This window comes from Calidris pugnax, unplaced genomic scaffold (assembly GCF_001431845.1).
Source record: "Calidris pugnax isolate Ruff unplaced genomic scaffold, ASM143184v1 scaffold68, whole genome shotgun sequence".
In the NCBI taxonomy this organism is placed as follows: Eukaryota; Metazoa; Chordata; class Aves; order Charadriiformes; family Scolopacidae; genus Calidris; species Calidris pugnax.
Genome location: NW_015090921.1, coordinates 5,920,017 through 5,944,594, shown reverse-complemented (window position 1 = coordinate 5,944,594; position 24,578 = coordinate 5,920,017). Strand labels below are relative to the sequence as shown.

Sequence of the window (24,578 nt, the reverse complement as noted above, 5' to 3'; positions counted from 1 at the left end):
TATATATAATTGCAGATGTTATCTATAATACAATCCGTAAGATAATATTTCTGTCTTAAAATCTTTTGTCTGCTATCATTAAATCACATATGATAGTAGTCCAACTAGAATTGCAGGAAAAAAGAACTTGTTTATTTGGAGTTTGTGAATTTATCAGTATCTTAGAATTTTCTCCTGGTTAGATACAGCTGTCTTATGGAAGGAAGAGAGAACTTTTTAAAATAGAGAAAATAGGAAAGCCACTAAAAATAGGACAAGCGCTAAGTGGAGGTCTCCAATATGTAACTTTTGAGAACCGGTTCCGTTTCTAATTATTATTTAAATTTCTAATATTTGACATGAACCTCAGGTAGATGTGTTTACTTTTTACCTGGCTACAAATGTGTAGCTGCCCTGACATTGGCTAAAGTGACACAACCTTATTGGTATATCTGTTCTCAATAGTACCAGGCTAGCAACCAAAACAGAATCACAATTAATTGATAGTGCCCTTGTAAGTATTTTTCAGGAGCTTGAATGCCTAACTGGCAACGTGTTATACTGCAGATCACTTGAGTGCTTGGATGGAATCAGCTGTGTTGTAGCTACTTCATGAAGCTGTGCTTTACATTTATCATCACTGCCTTTCACAGAGGCAAAACTATGTAACTTAACAGGCTGCTGAAAGTTTTAGGTATTTTGTTTTGAAAAGATCAGCTGGATTCTTATCACATCTTTGCGTCTGCAGATTTTGCGACTATAAAACTTTGTGTGCAGAGGAGGAAATATGTCAAATCCTTAGTATAGATTAGATTCCTGTCTCTAGGTCTGTCTTTTCTAAAGGATATCTATTAAGCATGCTTATAAGCAGAGTGAAAGCAGCTAGTTCTTTATGTAAATTACAGCTACTGTTGGTGGTAGCACACTGTGGGCATGAGAAAATCTATAATGCTTTAAAACAGATCCTGACAATTCTGAGGAGAGATTTTAAGACCATTTTAATCTGGATTTCAAGTTTGAAAATAAAACTTTATGGATACAGTGATTTTAATCCTGCTGAATTTACAATTTGTATTAAAATTGTAGTTGCATGGTTTCATCAGTTTTTCCAGTATGTTTGTTTCATCCATGGAAATTTTAGTGTTCACAGATTCTCTCCCTTGCAAGCATTACACAGCCATGGGCAACATGCTAATATGGTGCCAATCTATGATAGACTGGATAGATAGAACTGGATTTAATTTATTGCAACATATAAATGAGTGGATTCACTGGAGGATGACTGGAGAATCAGAAGTCAGGAAGACTCTTAATTTGCTTATGTTTTTTTAATGTGTTGGAGCTTTATTTTAGAGTGTTGCTGTTTGAATACAAGATAGACTTTTACCTTTACAAAAAATCAAAAATATAGTGTAAATAGCAAAGCTGAAGCATAAGTATAGCACAGCAGTAACCTAGAATGAGACAGAGGCTCATAGGAATCAGATATAAACAGAAAAAATTGACATATTTGAAATCTGTACATAGGTATTAAGGCAGATCTTATGTGTGAATTACCTGATACTTCATTAGGAGCTTTTAGTGGAATTGATATATTGGAGAGGAAAATTCAGAATTAATCTAAACAGTAGTAGCCAGACCCCACTGCTATTACACATAAAAGCAGGTTTCATGTGATAGAGAATCTCTATGCATGTCTTTATTCATAACAAAGAAAGCCTATTTACTATAGAGCATTTCAAGTGATTTTTTCAAGGAAGATACTGTGTTTAAAAAGAAAAAATACTAGTCCTTAATAAAAAGGTATGATGTGGGTTTGAAAATGAAAATTTGGGGTTTTCCTGAGGAGGTATTAGCCTGTGTATTCTTTCTGTAGGAACAGGTATTAATAAAGAGCTTAGCTTCAAAAAGATCATTCAAAGGTAGTAAAAAGCTGTTTTTACTATAAGAAAAATACATACTAATCTATTTCTCACAGCTAGCTGCTGAAACCAAGTGAGGTTTGCTTAAAGTTGCTTACATCATTATTAGCTATGATAATAACAGCTGGGAAAATATTTTAACTGTATTTTATATACCGAAAGTGGTCATACCATTAATTAAAAAAGAAATGTCACTTCTTATTTAATGTGTCCTCTGTTAGAGAAGGAACCTATTGTTCTATTTTGCTTCTTAACTGGGTACCTAAGTATACTTGAGCATCAGAGTTCCTAAGTATACTTGAACATGACCTCTCATGGAGAACTAATTAATATCCCATTGAAGATTGTTAGATGTTTTATAAAATCTAGATTTAGAAATGCTGAATGTATTGTGCTAATTAAGTGTGATATGAACTCACTGGCTTTGTTACTAAAACCACAACTAAGTTGTGTCCAGTTTTTCAGAGGAAAAAGTCTCCAAGTGGCCAAGCTTTTAAAAAATAGTTCTTTAGCTCTTTTGTGACTTCAGAAAATAATTATGCTATGGTAGAAAATCAGTTTCTGTAAAGAATGAAATAATAGCATGAGATGGGAAGGTGAAATAAGCTTCAGTTGCCATCTTTTCACATCATTGAACTGTGCATTAAAGCAAATTCATGCTTTCTTAGTTAGAGGAAGACTGTCTTTGTGGAAATCAAGAAAAAATATTAAAATACTAGCCCATTTTAATAGGAGTATATGGCAGGAGTATTGTGTGTTATGAAGTAATAGTCTGTAAGCACTGCTGCTTCCCATACAACAATATATATAAATTTCAAGAATATTCCTCAATTGGTGCATGCATATAATAAGTTTCAAATTAAGTGGGTACTTGTTTTAGTCACGCTACCAACTAATTAGCCACTTATTACAATGGCAGTCATTCTCTAAAAGCAATTAAAGATACTGCTTTTAGAACAATCAATATTTGCCCTATTGGATGTTTGAGGATATGGGTTTATATTAGAACAAAAAAATCTTCCTTTACCTGGTAAGTGGAATTGAAATAACCGAAAAGGGAAGATATTTAAATAATACTGAAAATAAGCCATGATTAATAAGCCTATAAGAAAGACTGTACACGCAGATCTGTATGTTCTTTATCCTCAAAAGTTACCTATCACATTAGAGAGTAAGAAAACACAGTTGTCTTGTACATTCGCAGCTCTTCATCTGTATTGCATCCTCTTCCCATTTCCTGCAGCCTCTCTATAAATTGATGCAAAAATTGGCTTTATAGAATAGCAGCAATAATATATCTGAAAAGCTGTGGAGAGCAATATGTCCCTCTTTTCAGGTAGATGTAAGTAAACCTTCATGTGTTACTTCTCTTTAGTTTAGGATTTGGGCCTATCGTGTGTGAATTTCTAGCAACAGAAGGAAGTGTCCTTGGGACCACCAGTTCCTACAAATGCCAGCAGTGCTTACAGTATCATATATATGGCACTGTTGAAATGGATTCAGTATCAAAACTTAACAGTCACCTCTGGTCTTATATTCCATAATATCATGAATTGCAGCCGTATGTTTCTCCCGTTTGTCCCCACATTAGTCTTATCTGTAGAAATAGCCCATTCAGTTTAGTAAATCTGTAATTAATTAGATCTCACTTATTCCCTGCTGTGAATTTAATCTGGGAAGGGAATGTAAGGGGTACAAAGGATTAGGTTCTAAAGAGTCTGTAGGAATGATAGTAGTAGGTAGGGAGTGCTTTGAAAAGTAAGAGGGCTGCTCTGGACAGTAAACTGGGTGAGTTGTCTACAGAGATGTAACACAGCGGTGGTGTCTTCACGTGAGAATGTCACTAGCAGTAAATTACAGGACAGAGCACTAACATCCCTTTTCACTTTCATACAAACGGCAGCTCACATTTCTTTGCAGAGGCATATAGTTGTGTGAGGAAATAGAAATTAAGTGACGTAAGTAAAGAAAAACTCATGCAGTTACAGGAAACTGGTGAACTGGAAAGTTTCAGGGAGGTTGTCTGGTACCGCAGAAGTTGCAGACTTATACTAATATTGGTCATTTTCTTGATGGGTGATGGAGCTAAGAATAGATGTAAGAGATAAGCAGGAAAAAGAGAAAAGATACGTGAGGTTTGTTCTCATCGATACACAAACTTTATTAAGGTGGGAAACAAGTTCTAAAGAGTAAACTGATTAGGTGAAGTGTCTTCAGAATGCCAAGTAATATGATAATGGCTTATTAATGTGAGAAGTTACAAATAACGACAGGATTAGCTGAATAACACATCAGTACACCAAGTTTCTAAGAGGCCTGAAATCTGACAGCAGTTGACGTGCTTGCAGAAGTAGCAGACAGCACGGGTGGACAGAAGAAGCTATTGCTGAGAGGTCAGATGTTTTACCTGCTGGTATTGGACTTTCATCCATAATCACATCTTTAGATCTTTCCGATTTAACAACTCTGCAGACCAAAACTCAGTATTTCACTCCTCTGAAATTTGTTATATATGTTCACAGAGGATTTCATCCAAGCGTTATCACTTGCTATTGCAGCCTGTCAAAGGTTTAAAGGAGGAGTGTTTGTCAGATGTCATAAAGGATGTCTAACAGATATTTATGTTGTTGTTGTTGTGGTTTTGTTCTTTTTCCTTCTTAACATCCCACTGACCATCTTGTAAAGTTTCTTGAAGATAATGCAGGCTAATTTCTCATCTCAGTCAAGTGCTAATTTGAGAAATCAGAAAGGAATTAAGCCATTATTTAGGGAAGCCCAAAGGATTCAAGACCATGATGGTAATAATTTCATTCAATATTTTGGAGTGAAAAGAAAACCTCAAATTCATTGTTCCCTATTTTGTCTCAGTAATCTGCTGTATCACATAACTTCTGTTGAAGTATGGGAATTGCAATAATCAGGTGGTGTTATAAACTGATTATCATAGTGAGCTGAAAGGCAGCATTTTAAATTCAGTTCCATGCATTTTTCTTCTTAGATGAATTGCTCACATCACATTGTAATCTTTGTTCCTCAGGTTCAGTGTTTTACAAAATTGATGTGATTAGCCATAGAAATCTCATAGGATAAGATTTTAATTAGTGGCAGAAGAAAAGAAAGTATAAAGATTATTTATGATTAAGATGGATTTCTTTAATTTTACATATTAGACCATGTATTATTTGTTTTTTAACTAGATATTCATTGAACAACCTTGAGATTTCTGTCTCCCTAAACAGACTATATGATAATTTAAATAGGTATATTTTGCATGTCTCAAGATCAGCCCTTCTCAGACTCCGTGATCGTGACTTCTGTCTTGCAAGGTTTCACAAACAAGAGAGCGAGAAGACTATTTCTGGGATAATTAAGGCTACATGATTATATGGTTTTTGTAAATAGTTTTAAGGGACTTAAAATTTCCTCCCATCTTTTTGCTTAGAATTCTGCATAGTGTGGATCATGAAGTTATCTGTAGTGGCCAGGCTTGTAGAGAAGCTGATGCTTTACCCAAAGAAATCATATAAGGAGCTTTAGGAAGATTGTTGACGGGCTTCTTCCATTTCTTCAGTAATTGACTATTACATCCAAGTTCTTCCAAATTAAAGTGTTTGTATGGCACAAAGCCCCCATGGCAGGGGCATTGGAACTAGATGATCTTTAAAGTCCCCTCCAACCCAGACCATTCTGTGATTTAACAGGGTTCAGTTCTATACAAGTTCTGTTTTCTCATACACGTTCCCAGGTTTTTAAAAAAATTGCATTGCTTTTTTGTTTCTCTTGTAAAGCTGCACCTGAAGTTGTAACAACCCTTGCATTAAAGGCACTTCTCTATCATTGCTCATTTAAATTTCTTGCACATATAGATGCAATGTGAAGCCCAACAGGGGTATAATTTAATTCTAATGCTTTGAGAATACTAATAAGAGGTTTACTGACAATCTGAGAAAACAAACTTTTGTTTGTTAGTGAACACAAATCAAGGAAGTGATATATGTGTTCAAAAAGCCATTTCTGAACTGTGTACTACTCAGTATCACCCAGTCTTTGATGATACTTAGTCATCCAGTAGCTTTTTCTTTTCTCTACTTGTTCAATTGTAGGTTGTTCAACAAGCTTACTCTTCTATTTCTTGGGTCTAAGGGTTAAATCTGGGTTGGCCAAGATAGGCCTGAAAGACTCAGAAATTCTCTCTCCAGATGTGGCAAAGGATATGAAATCTGTTTAGAAATGTATATAGATTTCAGATCAGAGCTGATTTCACCTAACAAAGAATTGACATATGAGAGAGAGGGCACAATGAAAAGAGAGTTTCCATGTAAACATATTTGAGCAAAGGAGTATTGCAGCCCTTCTGGAAATGTACCAAGAAGATAAATATCCTCCTAAAAGCAAATAACTAAGGCTGTCTCACCTCTGAAAATTGAGAGGGCACCAGAATTATTTTATTCTAAGGGAAGTCATCCTTATTCAGATATGTGGAAGACAACTCTGTCTTTTTTGATTCCCGGGTTATTTGAATTGGCAACCAGACTAGCTGAAAAGTTTGGAAAAGGAAATATTTTACCAGATTTCCTTACTTTGGAGATCTGCAGCCCAGGAGAACAAGGTATTGAAATAAGCTGGAGACAGAGCTGAGTGGACAGCAAATACCCAAGTGATCTCTCTAAAATCTGAACTTGCTGTTCCAAGAACAATATTACATTAAAATTTCATGAACCCACTTTTACCCAGCTTGTAGTCGAGAATTTCTAAGAGATCTGATGATTTTTGTGTGACAAAAATCACAAAACACATTCCTATGTATGTATATGAAAGCAGGTTCTTCAGTGTATGATACCTGGAGATGTATTGCCTCAGAGCAACTTCCTAGAGAGGTATGGAAACCATTTTTGTTTAACACTCAAGATTTAGACACTAATTGACCTAATCATGGAAAGCTGCTTTAAAAAAAAATTCTACTTCCTCTGTTCTTTCTGTAGCTGCACTGATGTGCTTGGATTCTCTAACTCCAGAGGGAAGTAGTTTCTTTCAGAAGAAAGGACCCAGACTGACAATAAGAGGAGATGAGGAAGACTAAGTAACTTCAGTTTGTTTCTCAATCCAACATTTTAATTCAGCAAACATGAAATGACTGTACTGGCCCAAACTTGAAAACAAATTATGAGGGAGACAAAAAGTAGCCTTTTGCTGCAGGTCTCAGTGTTTTTTTTTATCCTTACTTCAATAAATCTCAACTTGGGGAAGATGCTACAGACAGCTTAAGTCTATTTGGGAAAGTAAGAGTTCAATTATCTTATATTTCTGCTCTTTCCACCCCACCCCCCTGGTGAAAAATACCACTGTAGCCTAACGTATCTTTTTCTCCAAATTTCCTTCCAAATTTCTCAAAAATATGATTCCACATTTTTAGGTTAAGGTCCAGAAACTGCATTAGGTAAATTAGAGAGGTTTACAATACATTTTATAGTATAGAAATAATTTCTTGAACATAAGTAATTTCTTCTCTTAATTCAGCTTTATGCCTGTGATTTGTGTTTTATGTTTTGTTCTAGTGAATTGTTTGTAATATCATTTGAGTGTTTGTCTTTCATGGAGATAAATGTGCACCCCAAATGATGGAAATTTTGTTATATAACTATGAAGAAGATGCAAAAAAAAAAGAAATCCACGAGGATTTCAATGAAGCTATTGTGCTCTCATGAGAAATCTGAGTGTATCTCCTTCACTGGCAGTTCCCATTTCTTATTTTATAGAGTTGTTCTGTATTTCTAAAGTTTAAGTTTACAGTGGAAATTGTTACAAGTCCTGCAGATGAGCTTTGTTTCTACCACCCAGTAGTACCAAGGTACTAGCCCTTGCAACCGCCCATCTGCAACAAGGTCAAGTGAAATCTGTCTTGTAATGTAGCAGAATCCTGGCAACACTGGCAATAGGCTACCACTGCTTGTTCTCTTCTACCATCAGTACATCAAGGAAGTCTTTATGTCCACACTTAGACTCCAGTATTCCACTTTCTATTCAGTATTGCAAACTCAAAATGTGTCAGATTCATGAGGCTAAAGAATATGAGGGAAAAGGAGCTGAAATCTCTCTCCATGTAGAGAAAGATATAAGGGGCACCTCTTGGGTTTTTTTACTGTTTATGTCAAATGACTCAATCCAAGATACATAAACCAGAACTTAGGACTCCACATGAGAGTGTGTTCCTCCCTTGGCCATAAAGGTAAAACTCCTCTCACTTCTATGTATGCTTTCTCACCCTATGACCTCATGACTAATGGTTTTCTGTCTGTGCAGTGGCCTGGCTTCAATAGGGAATGTGAGAAGCAGCTCCATTCTGGTTTTATCCATACTTGATGGGAACTGGGGGAAGTGGGCTTATGTTCCTCAAGCAGGGAGAGACGTGAGTGCAGGTTTCTCACTTCATGGACATATGCTCCAACAGTTAAGCTATGTACTAGAGGCAGCACTCATCATAACCGACTGTTTTTCAAAGGGACTCTGACTCAATACTATATATAGGTTTTAGCAATGCTTAAAGTGTGTCTATTGGATTGGACTTGTTGGGGGATTTAGATGTGTGACTATTTAGTTTGTGAATCTCTTGACAACCTTAGATGTCCTAACCAGGTTGCTTAGTTAAAATGAGGCATAAGCTTCTATAAGGAAGGCAATAGCTAAAATGTAGGTATTCGGAAAAGGTTTTCTGGACAAAAATGTCAGTATTGTGGGTAAGGATATATTTAATTAGGTAAATAAAGTTTTTTACTAGTTGTTTTGTTAACAGCGTATCTAAATTCTGCCTAAATTGGAAATTTAACTCCATTCCAGAATCTGGATCTTATATGTTCTTTGTGTTCTGTACTTGTCTAAAAATATTGTTGTGTACTTGTTCAAGATTTTACGTTTATATACAATTTATTCAAAGAGTATTCAAACTAACGTAAAATAAATAAAAAGCCTACATGTTAGGCTGGGTCTCGTTTCCAGAAGGGTTGCTTGGTAACTGCAACATTTTCCACTGAGATTATGTTTGTTTTTAGCTGATGACACACTTCTGCCTTGGGATGATAGTGGGTTTGTTTTTTTCCTAATTATCTAGATGTAAATTATGAAGATAGCCATTATTTGAGCATTGTGATTCATAGGAATTGTTATATAACGTATCTTGAAGACATGCACTCAAAAATGCTATTTAAAGAATGGTGTCTGTATAACATTCCTGAGTTTCTTACCTTTTCCTTCTCTAATTTTCCAATGCAGATTACAATACCCAGACCTTCAGTGGCATCCACACAGTCTGTTTCGGAGAGCTTTCATTTTGGCCACCAGCTAGAGAAAAGAGAGCAAGATGCTCAGTCTATGGAGCACACTGTGGAACTTTCCTCTCCGAAGGAAAGTTTGCCAGGTTTAGCTGTGACAGAAGATGCACTTCCAGGTAGTGCCAGCAGACCAGATTTGGTACTAAATATCAGCCAAGGTGTGCTTGACAGGGAAGGACTTGTCAAAGAATGTGTCAACGTCCTGGACTGTGGCCAAAAGGACCTACCTGAACAAAATAGTGGGATACAGGAAGAGAAAGAACTTGAAAATGTTCCTGCAGAGGATGCTGAGGAAGAAAGGCTTCCAGTGGCTTCTGAGGATGCCATTGAAATGCTAAGCAAAGAACAGAATTCTTCTTTGCCAGGAAACTCAAAATCTGCAGAGGAAGAACCTCTAACAAATACTGAAGCTGCTGAAGAATTAAAGCCAAGGCCCATTTGTTTGGTGCCAAATCCAGATGAGGTTCTGAAGTCGATAGCACCTAAAATATCAGAATTGTCTCCCTCAAAACTTACCAAACCACATGTTAATAGACAGGCAAGCAAAATTGCACAAGTTCAGGAAAATGGTTTTCATTCTAATAAGGAAGAAGTCCATATCCAAGACTTGAAATGCCACCAAGTGGCCCTTACTACTTTTTTGCACCAGGAGGACAAAAAAGAGAAAAATGCTCCCAGAAATGGAGAGTTACTCCACTGCATTTCTGAAAATGAGAATTCTCATCGCTCTAAGAAGGACTTAGTTAAATCTCCTTTTGTATTCAGGCAGAGCCGAATTCCAGTTTTAGCACAAGAGATAGACTCAACCTCAGAGTCCTCTTCTCCTGTTTCAGCAAAGGAAAAGCTTCTTCTAAAAAAGGCCCATCAGACAGACTTGGTCAGACTACTTATGGAAAAGAGACAGCTCAAATCTTTCCTTGGTGACCTCTCAAGTGCCTCTGATAAGTCACTGGAGGAAAAAATGGCTGCTGCTCCAGTACAATTTTCTGAGGATGATGTCTTATCATCATTTTCTAGGTTGACACTGGACTCTCATTTCAGCAAGCAGACGGAAGATAGCTCTTTATCTCCAAGCAGCCCTCAGTCCAGAAAAAGCAAGATTCCAAGGCCAGTGTCCTGGGCAACCACTGATCAAGTCACCGGTTCAAGTCCAGCTCAGTTCATTCCTCGGCCACCACCAGGAAAACCGCCTGCTAGACCTGGGGTAGAAGCTAGGTAATGCAGAGAAAAGTGAAATAGGTTTTCAGGTTGAAAATGGATTTGAGCTAGACTGCAGTTACTATGCAGTATGTAATCCTGTAGAAGTTCCATCCTTTAACTAATTTTTTTAAAACGCTGGGCTTCAATTCTCTGAGAAATCTTACATTGTTGGAGAATGAACGAGGAGAGGCTGTTACACAAAAATGAGCCTGCTTCACTGTTGAATCTTATATCTCAAGAGATGTGTATTCAGTATTTTGAAGCCTGTGAATCTACAACTAAATCTTGACTTTTTTTTAAATTTTAAAGTGGGGTCACTTTTCCAGAACTGTTGATTGTTCACAAACCCAGAAAAATCAATATGATCTGTCATGTCCAGCAATTTAAAACTTAAACTGTTCTTATTGTAGAAATTTTAATTTTTGGGTTTCAAGATTAGTATTGAGTTAGCTATGCTCAGATCATGGCTAAGTAAAAACAACTAATTAAAGGAGGCCAGAGTGAATTCTACAAGCCCCCCTTTGCCAATTCTCTATACAGACAACCATGATCTGATGTCTTCGGTGCCTCGGTATCTACATTACCAGATAAAGAGATTTTTGATACAGTAGTGTGAAATCCTCTGAAGGAAGTTGTGGTGTGCTTTGTCATCTCTTAAAATTGTGTATAGGAGTGTATTGATGGTGTGCAGGAATGGATGTACCCCTCCAAAACAGAGGTGATAAGCACTGCTCCTCAGGGCACTTCTTCCAGCACCACCAGGAAATTTCAGTTATTCTGTAAACACTTAGACTGTTTATGTGAGTGAGTTTATGCAAAGATGAATACTGTATTGATCTGAACAACACAGACACCAAAGCCTATATACAGACAACCTTATAGGAAAGTTCAGCTCCAGATGTCTGTTCTGCAATTTAAGATCTTCCCTAGTTTCCAGTGATTCTGTTTCAATATGAACTTTAGTGAATAGATGGGAAATAATTTTTCTTCATTTCTCCTTAAGGTTACGCAGATACAGAGTCCTAGGGAGTAGCAGCTCGGACTCAGATCTTATCTCTCGTCTGGCTCAAATCCTACAGAATGGATCTCAAAGACCAAGGAGTTCTACCCAGTGTAAGAGTCCAGGATCTCCACATAGTCCAAAAACACCACCCAAAAGCCCTGTCATCCCCCGCCGCAGTCCCAGTGCCTCCCCCAGGAGCTCTTCTTTACCCCGTACTGCCAGTTCGTCTCCGTCCCGGGCCGGGAGGCCCCATCATGATCAGAGGAGTTCATCCCCACATCTCGGGAGGAGTAAATCACCTCCTAGCCATTCAGGCTCCTCATCTTCCAGGAGATCCTGCCAACAAGAGCACTGCTGCAACAAACCGAGCAAGAACGGTCTGAAAGGATCTGGCGGTTCCTTCCATCATTCCCCAAACACTAAGACTCCCACAGGAAAGAGCAAATCGACCACTAAGCTTAGCAGATAGGAACTGGGCCTTGACAGGTATAAAGCCGCCTCCTAAATCTGATGCATGTTGTGTCTGTGTACTGTGTATTAAAAAAAAATAATCTAAAAAACTATATTTAAAAAAAAACAAACGGTGTTGAATCTGCGCTTTTTAAAGGAAGTAAGCGTCATAAACTATTCATGAGAAAGCATTACTGTGTAAATAAGTGGCATTGCCTAAGAGCAGGCAGCAAGCAGATCTGTGAGAGGGGAAAGTAGAGGCCAGGATAAGAATGACTAGGTAGTCAAAGAGGTGCAATGTATTTAGGGTAAAAAAAATATCTCTTGAGGTGAGGTTTTTAAAAGGGTATTTATTTCTGTCTTTTTAGTTTACCTAGCTAGAAGATGTGGCCTAGTTATTTAAGGCTTTACATACTTCTTGAGTATGTAAGGAAGCCTGAAACAGTTATTCCCAAAACGGCATCACCACTTGGGAGATAAGTACTGCTCAAGCATGTCTTTGCAGTTTTAAAAAAGCACACAATTTAGAAGATGATGGTATTTCTACCTTATAAGGTAGAAATTCTTTTCCGTTTTGAGCTGCACACATCTCTGGGTCATTCGGTGCTCATCCTGTCCCCTGTCTATCATGGCACATATACCTTGCCCCTTCTTGACATTGATATTAAAAATAATAATATTAACATTTGCCAAGATGTTTTTATAGTTATTTTCTTTATAAATTTGTTTAGTACTAATCAGGACCCAAGAAGCTAATTGTCATTTTTATATCATGCACTTCTCTGGGAGTCATAGCGGGGCTCTTCAAAAAGTGTTCAGAAGAATCTGGAAAAGCATCCCTGTCTGGGAAATAAGAGAAAGAAGGAGATACCTGCACTTCACCGAATGTTGCAGATTTACAACAAATTGCAATGTAAGTTAGAAAAAGATAAAAAACAAAAGTACCTTTTTTTCTCTTAACTGAACTGCGAAAAGAACCCTTGTTATTGCTAGCTTTTGTTTTTTCATTAGTTATGGATCACTTAAACCACTGATCATGCTGTGCAGAGATGATCAACAACCAAGATTTGCTTTTTTGTTTCACATTTCATGTTTTTATAAAACAAATGACCAGAGATGAGTCTACTTTGTGAGCTTGGAAAGTTGTAGATGACAGAAATACACTTAACAGTCGTAGGAAATCTGGGTAAGAATATTAGTCATCAAAGCAAAATATACAGAAAGCAATCTGAGATATTTTTTTATGTTGGATTCTTGTCATTCTTCCGCCCAAATGGTTTTTTGACAGCCAAGCTTCATTGTCTGTCAGTAAAGTCCGCAGTGTCTAATTCTTCCAGCTTTGGTAGTTATTTAATAATTTCTTGTGCTCTACAGGACCTCTGTAGGGAATGTAACGGTACGGCACCTTTTACTATCTTCAGAAGAGAATAGTGGGTCAGAACAGTAACGCACAAGAGCGAAGCCTGAGAGAAAGATGCAGCCAGCTCTCCCTGATTATTCCTGTTGTGGGGACGCTGGATGCCTAGGAGACTTGTCAGTTACTGATCTGCTTGCTGTAGTCATATGCCTCTCCAGCCAGCATCTGTGCTTTTTTATTTAACCTCTGCCAAATGAATACCTTTGGATTAAAAAGGGAATATTTTGTCTCTGAGCTAACACATTCTAATGCTGCATTAAAGCTGCCCTGGAGCTGCACTGAATTTCACTTGCTTTGTCAGACTATGTTGATTTTTCTTTTTCTTTTGTTATTATGAATATGTATATTGTTTCCCATACGTAATGTAGCACAGTGTGGAACCTTAATTTCATTCAGGTTTCAAGCACTACAGATGAATGCAATAGGTAGGGTATACCTGCTTTTTCTGAAGAAATTGTACCATTGGAAAGTCCTATTCCTTTGTATTATATTGTATAATAGGTGCTATACCAATAATTGCATGTCCTCATGGTAAATTATATAATATAAATATTTATATATATACATATATGTATATGCTTATATAAACTCATTCTTTCTCATTTTTCATTTGTAATTTATGGACCTCAAATAATACAGTTCCCTTTCTGTTAGTTCCTGAATACTTTTGGCATTACATCTTCTATTTCCCCCCAGAATTTCTGGAATGCACAAATTCTAATAGCCTTTATACCTTGGTACAAGATCGAAGAACTGCTGATTTCTCAACCAGCCAATGTTTCATCTTGCAGCTTGCTTTTTTTCTTTATAATTTTGTTTATGCATTCGCATATGGAACAAGAACAGAGACTCAAAGGTATTTTTATTTTTTATTACAAATAGGGCTTGTGGGTGGTCATTTTTATTTCATAATGTGAGTTCTTAATTGTTATGAATGTTAGTCATACAGAAACAGTGACAGTCAATGAATACCTAAGAGATGAATGTGACAACAACAAATTCCATATTTTCCTTCCTCTTCTCCTCATGTTTCCTTATGTCATAGCATAAAGAGAATTTGGTCCTATTGTGATCTTTGTGCCCTGGGCACTGCTGGAATTACTTGTCAAGGTGGCGTAGCAACCTATGATTATTTTTCCTCTCCTTTCCCTTACTTCTGAAAAGTATTTGTTATGGTCTCATAAGCTTATTCCTACATTTACATGGTCAGTTTTAAGAGGTACCAATTTTATGCATCCTTGTCTGAAATGCTGAAATTGAGGTGTTAATATTTTCTCTCCAGTGTAGCAGGATCCAGAAACAGGCAATTGTGTTACAGGTGAGAAAAAATATAATACCTAAGGATTTTTTTTATGTTGTCTTTAAAGTACAGACTTGTCCGTTGTTACACATTGCTATGTAAAATAAATCAATGCTGTAGAAATTCACTTGTACTTGAACTACTTGCCAATGTAAAAATAGTAAACTATGCCAAAATGGAGAAAGAGATACCAATCATGATTGATGACCCAGGCTTCTTTCACTGCAGAAAAAGGTAAAAGGACTGTGTATCCCCAGTTGCTTTTTGCTGTGGATGCAACAGGACCTGTTCACATGAAGATGTGAACAGAGGAGTGATCATGAATAACTGATGTTGATCTTGAAGTACTCACTCTTCTGGAGTTTTTGTATTGGTTGATACCTTCCGCCCAGAAGTTTACAGAATTGCTTACTATAGTCTAATGTAGCAACTGGTTAATATAGTTAAATTAACGGTTGGCTGATCAACTCATACATTAATACTAGCTTAATATTTCTAGGGGGCCTGTATTATCAAGAACTCTGTAAGCTTAAATATTTGAATATGCAACTAACTCTGCATAAAACCACCCATGTACACGCGTGTGGCCCTCGTGCACAGTGTGAATGAATGGTTTAGAGAGGGTTTACCTGCAACAAATTTTCAGGGACAGGGAAGGTCTTTCTCCATTGTACAAAACGGTTACAGTTATTCTGCATAACACGCACACGGGGGCTTAGCTTACACAGGGATTTTATTTGGGAAACAATATCACTGAAGGAGCTGTTGCTTTGTTCTCTTCAAGCCTCCGTTTCTTTGGAGGAGCCGTGACATGTAGCAGATGCAGATGCTGCACACGCATTTCCTCTTTATGGTGTTTCCTGTGTCGTGGCCAGCACTTTGGAGTATTTTCTAGAGAAATTGAGGCGTGAAGCCTTTTAACAGAAATAGAGCTTGAAAAGACTGAACATTTCACGCAGACTTTTGTGCTGCAATATTGCATGGTATAATGAATCTAAGTTGCGACCTCAAAAATCTATAGTAATGTTAATAAACCTCATTATTAATTACAAATGCCAATTATTACTTAAGTAAAACCCTGTTAAAAGTAATAGAAGGTGTGATACATTAGAGCAACACTGGCAAGTTGTATGATGCTGGGCACTTATCTACTACTTAAGCAGGATGGGTAAGCATAGCAAATTTCACTGCTCAAAGCCAGGAGCAATATCAGGTCTTAACTGCTAGTTGTATACAATTATTGGGGAGGCAAACCCCGGGGGAGTGACACGGGGCATTTGTTATGGCCCCCGGCCACATCCTGTCTTGGGAAATCTGGACATACTCTGGCCTTGAAGTCTGCATGTTTGAGATCAAGCTTTCTCGCATACCTCACTAAACAATCTTGATGTAAAGGGAAGGATCCAGTCCTTGATATTTAAAAATAGCTTGAAAGATTTTTTTCATCTGAAAAAGACTTGCAAGAGCTCTATCATATAAAATTTGTAGGATTATGGTATTAACTATAGCTGGGAAAACACACAATTTTTATTTTATATATATATAAATACTCATTTGTACATAAGTGTATCTATATATACACTTATATAGATACTGTATATTATATAGAAAAATATACATACATACATATGTGTGTATATACATATAGATAGGAATAGTCTCAGCTATTGCATCCTGTTTACTGGAATTCATTTACCAGAATGAGCTGAGGCCTGTTTTGCTTTGATTTGCTCTTGGTCTCCTCTTCATCTACTGTAATTTTGCTATGCCCTGACTCTGATTCTATGTCTCTTCCGTATTAGAAGGCCTGATCCTATAGTCCTGCTTGGGCACAATTCCCGTAAGTCCTTCTTTATTGCAGTATCACTTACGCAATGGTTGACTGTAATGTTTCTAAAAAATATTTTCTTTTTCTATTTGATGAGAATCCAGACAAAGCCGGACTTAAAGTACTGACTCTTTCTTGTAAGCAGAATTTTTCCATCATGAATTGGACATTTTTGTGGAACACTAAGAGGCATAAATTCTGGTAAGAAGAAAGTAATTATTCCTATTTCTTAAAAGGTTCTAATGGCAAACTAGAGATACGTGTCTCAAATTTTTATATATATGTTAAATGAAAGAGGAATATTCTGAGAAGGAAGAGGAGAATAAAAGAGAGCTCGAAATCAGGTTGGTTTCTCATTATAGGTATATAATGTATGGATTTTTTGAAGCAGGACTGATCCTGTGAGGTGACGAGAGCCATGCCCTTCTCGGTTCCAGTGAGGAATGGGCTGTTTGGGTGTCTTAGGTTAACACCATGCTTCCCTATGGTGCATTCGGTGTATTTCCACTATAAGGACTGGTAAAAGAACCGTCAGCTATAGACATAAAAGCCTTGACGGTTATCCATGACTCTATCTTCAACTGGTAAAAGCTTTGGATGCTCGTTCCTACTTCTGAAACTTGTGGAACGGTATTTTTATTCTTCTAGCTGAGTAGGCAGTGAACTGAAGGGTTTTGTTTGCTGGTTTGCTTCTGGCCCAAATGTCATTGGTTGCACTTACTGCAGTTTTTCAGTCCCCAGTAATGCTGGTGAAAGGGAGTGAGGTTCAGTGTTTGGGCTACGTGCCATCTGTAGGTTTAGGTCATGTCATTCTTGGCCAATACATGTGAATCGCATAAACACGCACCTCACATGAGAATACCTCAGCTGTCTGCTTGAAGCCAGTCTTCCTTTTCCCTACACATAACATTTGTGAAAGAGAAACGATATAAAAGTTAACCTGGATTGTGTCATAACTGTCTGGAATTATTTTAAGATACTGTCAAATGCCAAAAAGTTGATTTAATCACGCCTTTTCCTGTGGTTGAAATAAATCAGGCTTTTTAATATTAACTTCTGAGGGTTTTTCAAAGGAAGAAATGCATAGGTGTGTGTTGTTTTAAAGTCTAATATATTAACTTGGCAATCAATGTAGCCATCCAGTTTTGAACATGCAGGCTGATTTTACTCTCCATTGTTGGTAGCACATTCTCTCTTAAAAATAATAGTGACAAACCCAAATGTTAGCCTATGTCATTTGCGTGTTTGGCTTTTGTTTCTCCTCTACATGAAGAGCTCAGATCCTTGGGATTTCTTGCCATTCTTGTGCAGGTGAAACTTTCATTAAAATCACCTAGGGTTCTGTTTTGTTCAATTTTTTCCCTGTTTAGGGAGTAAAGGAATAAACTCACTCTATAAGTATTATATTTGCAATTGCTGTATTTTACATTGGAAAATGCTGGTTTTTTAATTACTATTATGACATGACATACCTTTTGATCTCTCCGTTTCTGTAATAATTACTGATGAGCGCCAGCTTTGGCCAAAACCACAAAGTGGTTTCTTCTAAAACAGTAACACGAGTGGCTACTCATAGGCAGTGCTGATCATCCACAGCAGTCTGTGGGAATTCAGCTGGAATTAATTGGAGTTACAGATGTTTGTTTCCTTTTGAGATCTTTGACCTAACTTTTATATAAAAGACCTATAATAACAGCAGACCAGCTTGCTCCAAAAGATAACCCTATGATTAGTTTGGTCTGCCTGGCTTCAAATCCTTTTAAACCCATATCTGCTGCGTGGCAGGCAAGGACGTAAAGGTTTGACACAAGGCGAGGTGGGATTTTTTTTGGCTATTTCCCATCTTTTTCCTCTGGCTGGAGATCTGGATTGGTTGCCTAGCAGCCCTCTCTGCATCCTTCTTACTTTTCTTGGCTAGAAAGCAAGATTTGAAATTCTTTCCCAACTTCTAACTTTCTTTCTATAGAGTCAGCCCAGGGACGAGTTGCAGTGCTTGGGCCAACAGATGTAAATTTTCAAATGCTTTCCTATATCTAAACTAGTAAATTAAGGAAATCACCAGCAATGCCTTCAGACAAGTACTGACTTTCTGAAGCTGCCAACCAACGGCTGCTAATCTAAAATCACTGGGCAATACCAAAAAGAATTAAATATGTGTATTAATTTAAAATACAATGTTGGCACCCCATAAGAAATTAAGTACTCAGAAGTAAAATCTGCGGCATGATTAGATTAAGTGGAAAGTAGTTCCAAGATTGTTACTATTGAGGAAGACAAATGTTGAGTCCTTCAAATTCTCTTGCTGAGTAATTGCGGTTCCCTTCCCCTCCTTGGAAATCTTCTAAGCCATTCTTTTCCTTTTAAGTTTGCTCAGGCACCCAAAACCATAAAGAGTTAATGCCCTTGTAATGGTCATTTGTACATAAAGTTGTAATTATTTATTTTCTCATTTGTACCATATCAAGGCTTTGTACAATGTCTTAAGTTTTGTTTTCAAATTATTTTGTATTTTATTTTTATAAACTGGTTCTAAATAAAATATTCATTCAGCATGCAAAACTTCAATTCTTGATTGTGTTTGTATAAGGATTTAAATATTTATAAAGCTTCAGTTGAATTTTTTTCAGTATTTTTTACTAGTGTAACCCTGTACTTTAAATGGGGAAAGTGCTTTGGCAGTGATATTTTTTTTTCTCTGTTACAAGAAATCAAAAAGCAAGTGTCTGTTTGTGCTTCTGCCACGTGAGTCAGATGTTTATGTTGCAAGTCGGAATGATTGGATTAATGGAAGTTTTACAGATTTAGTAGCTTTGTGTGTTGCTTATTAGTAAGAACAGAGAAACTCAACCGTCCTCCTCAGAAACCTCCCTTTCTATTTGCTCTTTCTCTTAACCCTACTCTTTGCATTCAGCCAAACAATGACTGCCACAGCCAGACCAGCTCAAGTTCAGTAACAGTGTGGTGGAGCCCAGCCTTGTCATCCTGAAGAGCCAGCTCCTTAACTTTTTCCTTCAAAATTGTAATTCCTTATTTAGTCAGAAGCCACCGTAGTTGATTTCTTTGGAGATGATGAGCTGAGCTTTTATAGCCTCTTGAGGAGACCAGTCTCATCCTCTGTACAACACGCTTCAGGGGCAGAGAGCAGAGAGCTGAGTGCATGGAAGTTGTCACTGAATCCGAGCAGTTTGTGCTACATGGAAACGCAGCATTAAACAACCAGTTGCTCTAGTTTCCTCCAACATCCTTTCATTTTGCTTTCTAGTAAAACTAGGTAAAAGAAGTGGAGTATAGTATCATCACAATTTATGGTTTTGGTTTATGCACCTGCATGTCTTAGTTCTTGCGTGCTGTGGAAAATACTGCCTGCTTTTTGCGCATCAGAACAAGGTTTTTAGGCAAATCCAGAATAATTGGAGAAAACTCCCTGGATCTCTTTCTTGGCATTATCACTGTTATACCTTATATGTAAGGCAAATTAAAAGCCAGCTCTGCCCCTGTTCAAATCATCGGCGATATTTTCATTAAGCTTCATGACCAGATCATTAGCTCTTGTCATTTATATAAATAGCCCAAATTGCTTCAGATGACAGGAAACAAACTGGGTATTCATTTACTCGGTAACATTCCAAGAAAATTATATTTCCTCTTCTGTTAACAGTAGCCAGAAATTTCATGGTGTGCTTCTGGATGGTGTGTGGTTTTGGTGCTCCCAACACAACCATTGTGTGATCACAGAAAGGGCACGTAAAGAAATAGCAAGCCAGCTGTAGTAATTTGAAGATGAAAATAACAGATTTGCGCACTCTGCACTGGTGACGGGTAGCTTAGTATCTTTCCTTGTTTAAAATATTATGTAAATTTGGATCATACCAGTGATGGGAGAGTGGTTTTGATCCAGCTCCAGCACACATTAGTGGTGCCACTGACAGGCAGTGGGAGAGAAGCACGACTGGGACAAAGACGCTGTGGCAGATGGGTGTTGAGGTCTGGTGGTTGTCTGACCATGGCAGTGTCTTAGCATTGCCTGGCTTCTCGTCTTCGTTCATGCAGGAGATCCAAGCTGCCCACTCTGCTCTGGGGGTCTCGCTGCATTTCTCTGCACTCGCCCTGTAGCTTCCTCTCATCTAAACTCGGACACCATAAAGCTGTGTAGCAGACAGGAGCCAGCTCTCCCTGGAAACGCTGCCATAAGGGAAATTCGAGCATTAACAAGCAGAGAAAGGATTGAAACAAAGAAAGTCAGACAGGTAAGAACTGGCTCTTGCAAGCAGGACAAGCTCAAACCGCTGCCCAGAAGGACCAGGTAAACTTTAGATTGCATTTTGCTAATCTACTTGGAATGTCACAGTAGCATTAATTGGCTTCTTTGTCCGCCAGAACAAAATACAAATGAAGGATGCCTTCTTCAGTTGCAGGAAACGCTGCTCAAGAGAGACCGTCTGTACTAATGGGGAGAAATAATACTTCCAACAGGTTAATTAATTTGGAAAGCTTTTAACAACATAGACTAAAAAAATCAGATTTAGAAGGATTAGTTCTTTCCTGTTTTTAAACCCAGCAATTTATGAATAAGGCATCAATACCTGTCACCTGCACTATCTCCTCTCATTAAGGTAAACCCAGAAGCAACAACCTCCTCTTCTTCAAGAAATTAATCCCAATTAACAGTGTGCTGTACATGTATATGTTTTAGTTTTGGGAGATACTTGGATGTTTTACTCCCATTTGTGGTACTGAAGGGGAACACTTGCTAACAGCATGACTTGCCTGTGTTCACATTTTACAAGGCAGCAGCTGTCATTTTTTGAGGCGTGTGTGTGTGATCAGCACACCATAATGGTGTGATGCCTTAAGTTAAAGGAAGTACTTAAAAAGTACATTTTCATACAGCATAGTGCTCTGCCAAAGCCAACTGCAAAAATGCCGTACCTTACCCTACAATTACATGCGCTTATGCTGGTAGAAGAGAACAAAATTGGGTTGCTGTTCTCTACATCATTTGTATTTGCTAAATTCTTGTGCAAAATCACTGGAAAACTAGAGGCAGCCGGTCAGTCATTGCTACAGGCCAAATTTATCTGTAGAACTTCAATATTGGTGATAAAAGCTTAAGATGACCCGCGTGATTTTTGCAGTCATCAGATAAAACGGCGGGTGAGAGGGCTTGTTTCCCCTCCAGTGGGGACACTGGGTGTATCAACACAGCACCGCTGCCGATTTCGGATTAGGTGAGGTAGAGCAATTCCAATACCAGCCTCAAACACATCTTAAGAATAGCATCAGTGACAATAGTTTCCTCCTCTCTCAATGTGAAACCAGGTTTCTTCTTTTTTACAAAGCATCAGTGACAATAGTTTCCTCCTCTCTCACTGTGAAACCAGGTTTCTTCTTTTTTACATCAGGATAAAGCGATCCCTTTGTCCTTGTTTCTGAGTTGACACTTAACAGGTTACTTTTTGCTTCAACTCTTGTTTTTCTTCTTCCTTGGATATATAGTTAAAAGAACAGAAGATTTTACTCATTTCTCCAACAGGTGAAGATGAAAGCTTCATAAACTATGCAAGAGCATTTGTTCTGTCTGGAGTAAGTCAGCTCCTGCCTCCTGTAATTTGTTTAACAGCAAATCTAATTTCTGTTTCATGTGAAACTATACAGAAGTTTTTTTTGCTCTTTATACTTCAAATGTTGCAGTATTAGTTTCAGAAGGCTGGAAAAATCTCATGAAGATACAGCCTGCTTATATAAACCATAAGGGGGAAATATTATTCCATGTCAAAAACAGGCATCACTCATCAATTACTATTTTTTTTTTTGCTGTATTTTTCTATTTTAATCATGTGACATGAAAGAGCCTACCCTGCTAGTGCAGTGAAACAAAACGCCTCAGAGGAGAAGGTGCATTTGACAAGCTGGGAAGGAACAATGCTGTATGAATCTCGAGAAGTACATTCATGGAGCAACAGCTCACTCCTAAACCATTCCTAGAGTAAGCAGGTACGTCAAGCTTCCTGTGACACCTTGCACACAACTCAAGACTTAAAAAAAAACCAACTCACAACAACAACCACCAAGCAAACACCTCCAACATTACTGGAAAGAGCAAGTACTTAAAAAACCAACTACTTCTGAGGTTTGTTTCATAAAAAAACTAAACAACTTGTGTAAGAGAGCTCCTGCCGGTCAGTAACCATAATGTTACTTTTTTACCCCACTCTCATGCCTTTTATTTTTCAAAAGGTCACATTAAACAAAGGACAATACAGACAACAGTCTTAGTCAAAATAAATCTGTTTTTTTGTTTTTTAAAGAGAGTAAGAGGATAAAGAAAAACAGAAAAAAATTATTAGCCAACTGCAACAGAGTTAACAAACAGGAGACTGGTAATTAGTGTTTAATGCCACCTATAGCGAAATGTTTCCCACTGGGAAAAACATGGGAGGCAAGTCCACTTTGCTCCTTCAAGGTCACAGGCTGGAGCAGAACATACAACAGCACCTAACACCACAGTCACTTTATACATATTCAAGTTTTTACACATCTGCAAAGCAGAAGTAGTAGCAGCCGTTTGGATGTTCTTTCTTAATGGTTCTCAGGGGGGGCCTAGGGAACTCGGAAGGACCTGGTTCTTGTGACATGGAGCTGGAGCTGCAGCTGCTGCTTCTGCTGCTGCTTCCAGCCGCCTGTGTTCTACCTCTGTCTTCAGCAGGGGAGACCTGGGGGGACCCCGGGCTTAGGTACCCAGCTGGGGTCTGCGTAGAGGCGGTGGTGTACGTGGTTGGTCCAGTGTTGTTTTTGACATAGACGTTTTTGATAGCAACAAGCGTATGCGCCATGATGCTGAGGCTGTGACTCAGATCTTGCATGCCTTGCTGCAGCAGCCGAAGATTGTGGTTGACGCTGTCAAAGCCAGACTGGATCACCTGCATCTGGGTCTGCTGAATCTGCATTAGGTCCTCTTCAGTTATTTCATTTTGGTCTGCCTGGGCCCTGCCTTTTGTTTTGGCTTTTACTTTCCCAGAGGAACCACCGCCCGATGTCCCCAGAAAAGGTAGTTGTTCTTGGCTAGGTGGAACCACCGCCATGTCCTCAGAGCTTTCTTCTGGCTCTACCACCTTCACTACTATTTCTTCTTTGAGGTTCATCTTCTCAAGACCCGACTGATGAGACGGGCCAGGATCGTCATTAAACCCTAGAGGAGAATGTGGGGAGAGAAAAAGCAAAGGAGAGTAGTGAGTGAGAAACTTCATGACCTCAGCGGTCAGTGAAATGTGTTCTTATCTACTAAGCACTAACATTAGTCCTTGACGCATGACTCTATAACTCACACTGCATTATCTTTGATGCTTTTAGAATACATATTACCTCAGTAAGCGGGAAGAAAACCGCTCACCAGTTAACCATTCAGTTGCATGCTATAGATCCCCCGCCAGCCCCACCACAGAAGCCGAGTTTTGGGTTCCGAGAGGCAAAGCTCCTGGCAAGCTCCTGTCACGCTCTGCTGTGTGCACCGTAAGCTCTAACAGCGTGGCCAAACCCCAGTGACTACAAGCAAGCCCTGGGTATTGCAGGTTTCGGCGCGCCCGGGCGATGTCTCTCGGGGAGGTATGAGGAGCTTACGGACCCGCAGCACTTTGTGCTGCCGCCAACTGCGCGCTGGCGGGGCTTCCCGCGTTTGCGGGAGTAAGGGCTACACAGGGGGCTGGCTCCGATGCCTCACGGTGGGGGGACAGCGACTACGAGACGGGTCCCCACGGGGAACCGGCTGCGGCAGCGGATCGGCCCCGTTCCTCCCCCGGAGACCGGGGAAGCGGCTGTCGGGGGACGCCGCGCCGGGGAGGGGGGGTAAAGCCGGGCGGAGGCTGCGGGTCAGCGCCGCGGGGGTCGGTCGGGCACTCACCCATCTCCCCCACGACGGCGCCGGGCAGCTCCAGCGTGTCGATGCCGCCCACGATGGGCACGGCCTCGGCGGGCAGCAGGGAGCCGTAGGCGCGGTGGTGGTGGTGGTGGCGGTGGTGGAGGTGGCGGCGGGCGGGCGGCGCGGCGGCGGGCGGCATCTCCTCAGGGGCCAGGAGGAGGCCGAGGGCGGCGGCGGGGCCCGGCGGCCCGCAGCCCTGCGAGAGGCGGCAGAGCTTGCTGCGGTCGCGGCGCTTCAGG

At 39.1% G+C, this 24,578-nt stretch overlaps 2 protein-coding genes across 4 annotated transcripts in view; one reads left to right on the top strand and one right to left on the bottom strand.

The window, feature by feature from the left end:
• The window catches only part of TTBK2 (tau tubulin kinase 2), a 96,972-nt gene extending 77,989 nt beyond the window's left edge, over positions 1 to 18,983 (top strand). For 2 of the 3 annotated variants that reach the window (XM_014950333.1, XM_014950332.1), the window contains 2 exons: positions 9,168 to 10,441; positions 11,430 to 18,983. In XM_014950333.1, the coding sequence (XP_014805819.1) occupies positions 9,168 to 10,441; positions 11,430 to 11,898 (1,743 nt within the window). In that variant the 3' untranslated portion in view covers positions 11,899 to 18,983. The remainder of the gene's footprint in view (positions 1 to 9,167; positions 10,442 to 11,429) is intronic. The other variant, XR_001412938.1, reaches the window with a different exon arrangement.
• Positions 18,984 to 22,619: 3,636 nt separating this feature from the next.
• Positions 22,620 to 24,572, bottom strand: LOC106892835. The gene is made up of 2 exons (XM_014950376.1): positions 24,322 to 24,572; positions 22,620 to 23,613 (listed from the first exon to the last, which is right to left on the bottom strand). Exons 1-2 carry the CDS (start codon positions 24,476 to 24,478, stop codon positions 22,955 to 22,957), a joined length of 816 nt encoding a protein of 271 aa, XP_014805862.1. The 5' UTR covers positions 24,479 to 24,572; the 3' UTR covers positions 22,620 to 22,954.
• Between the last annotated feature and the right edge of the window lie 6 nt (positions 24,573 to 24,578).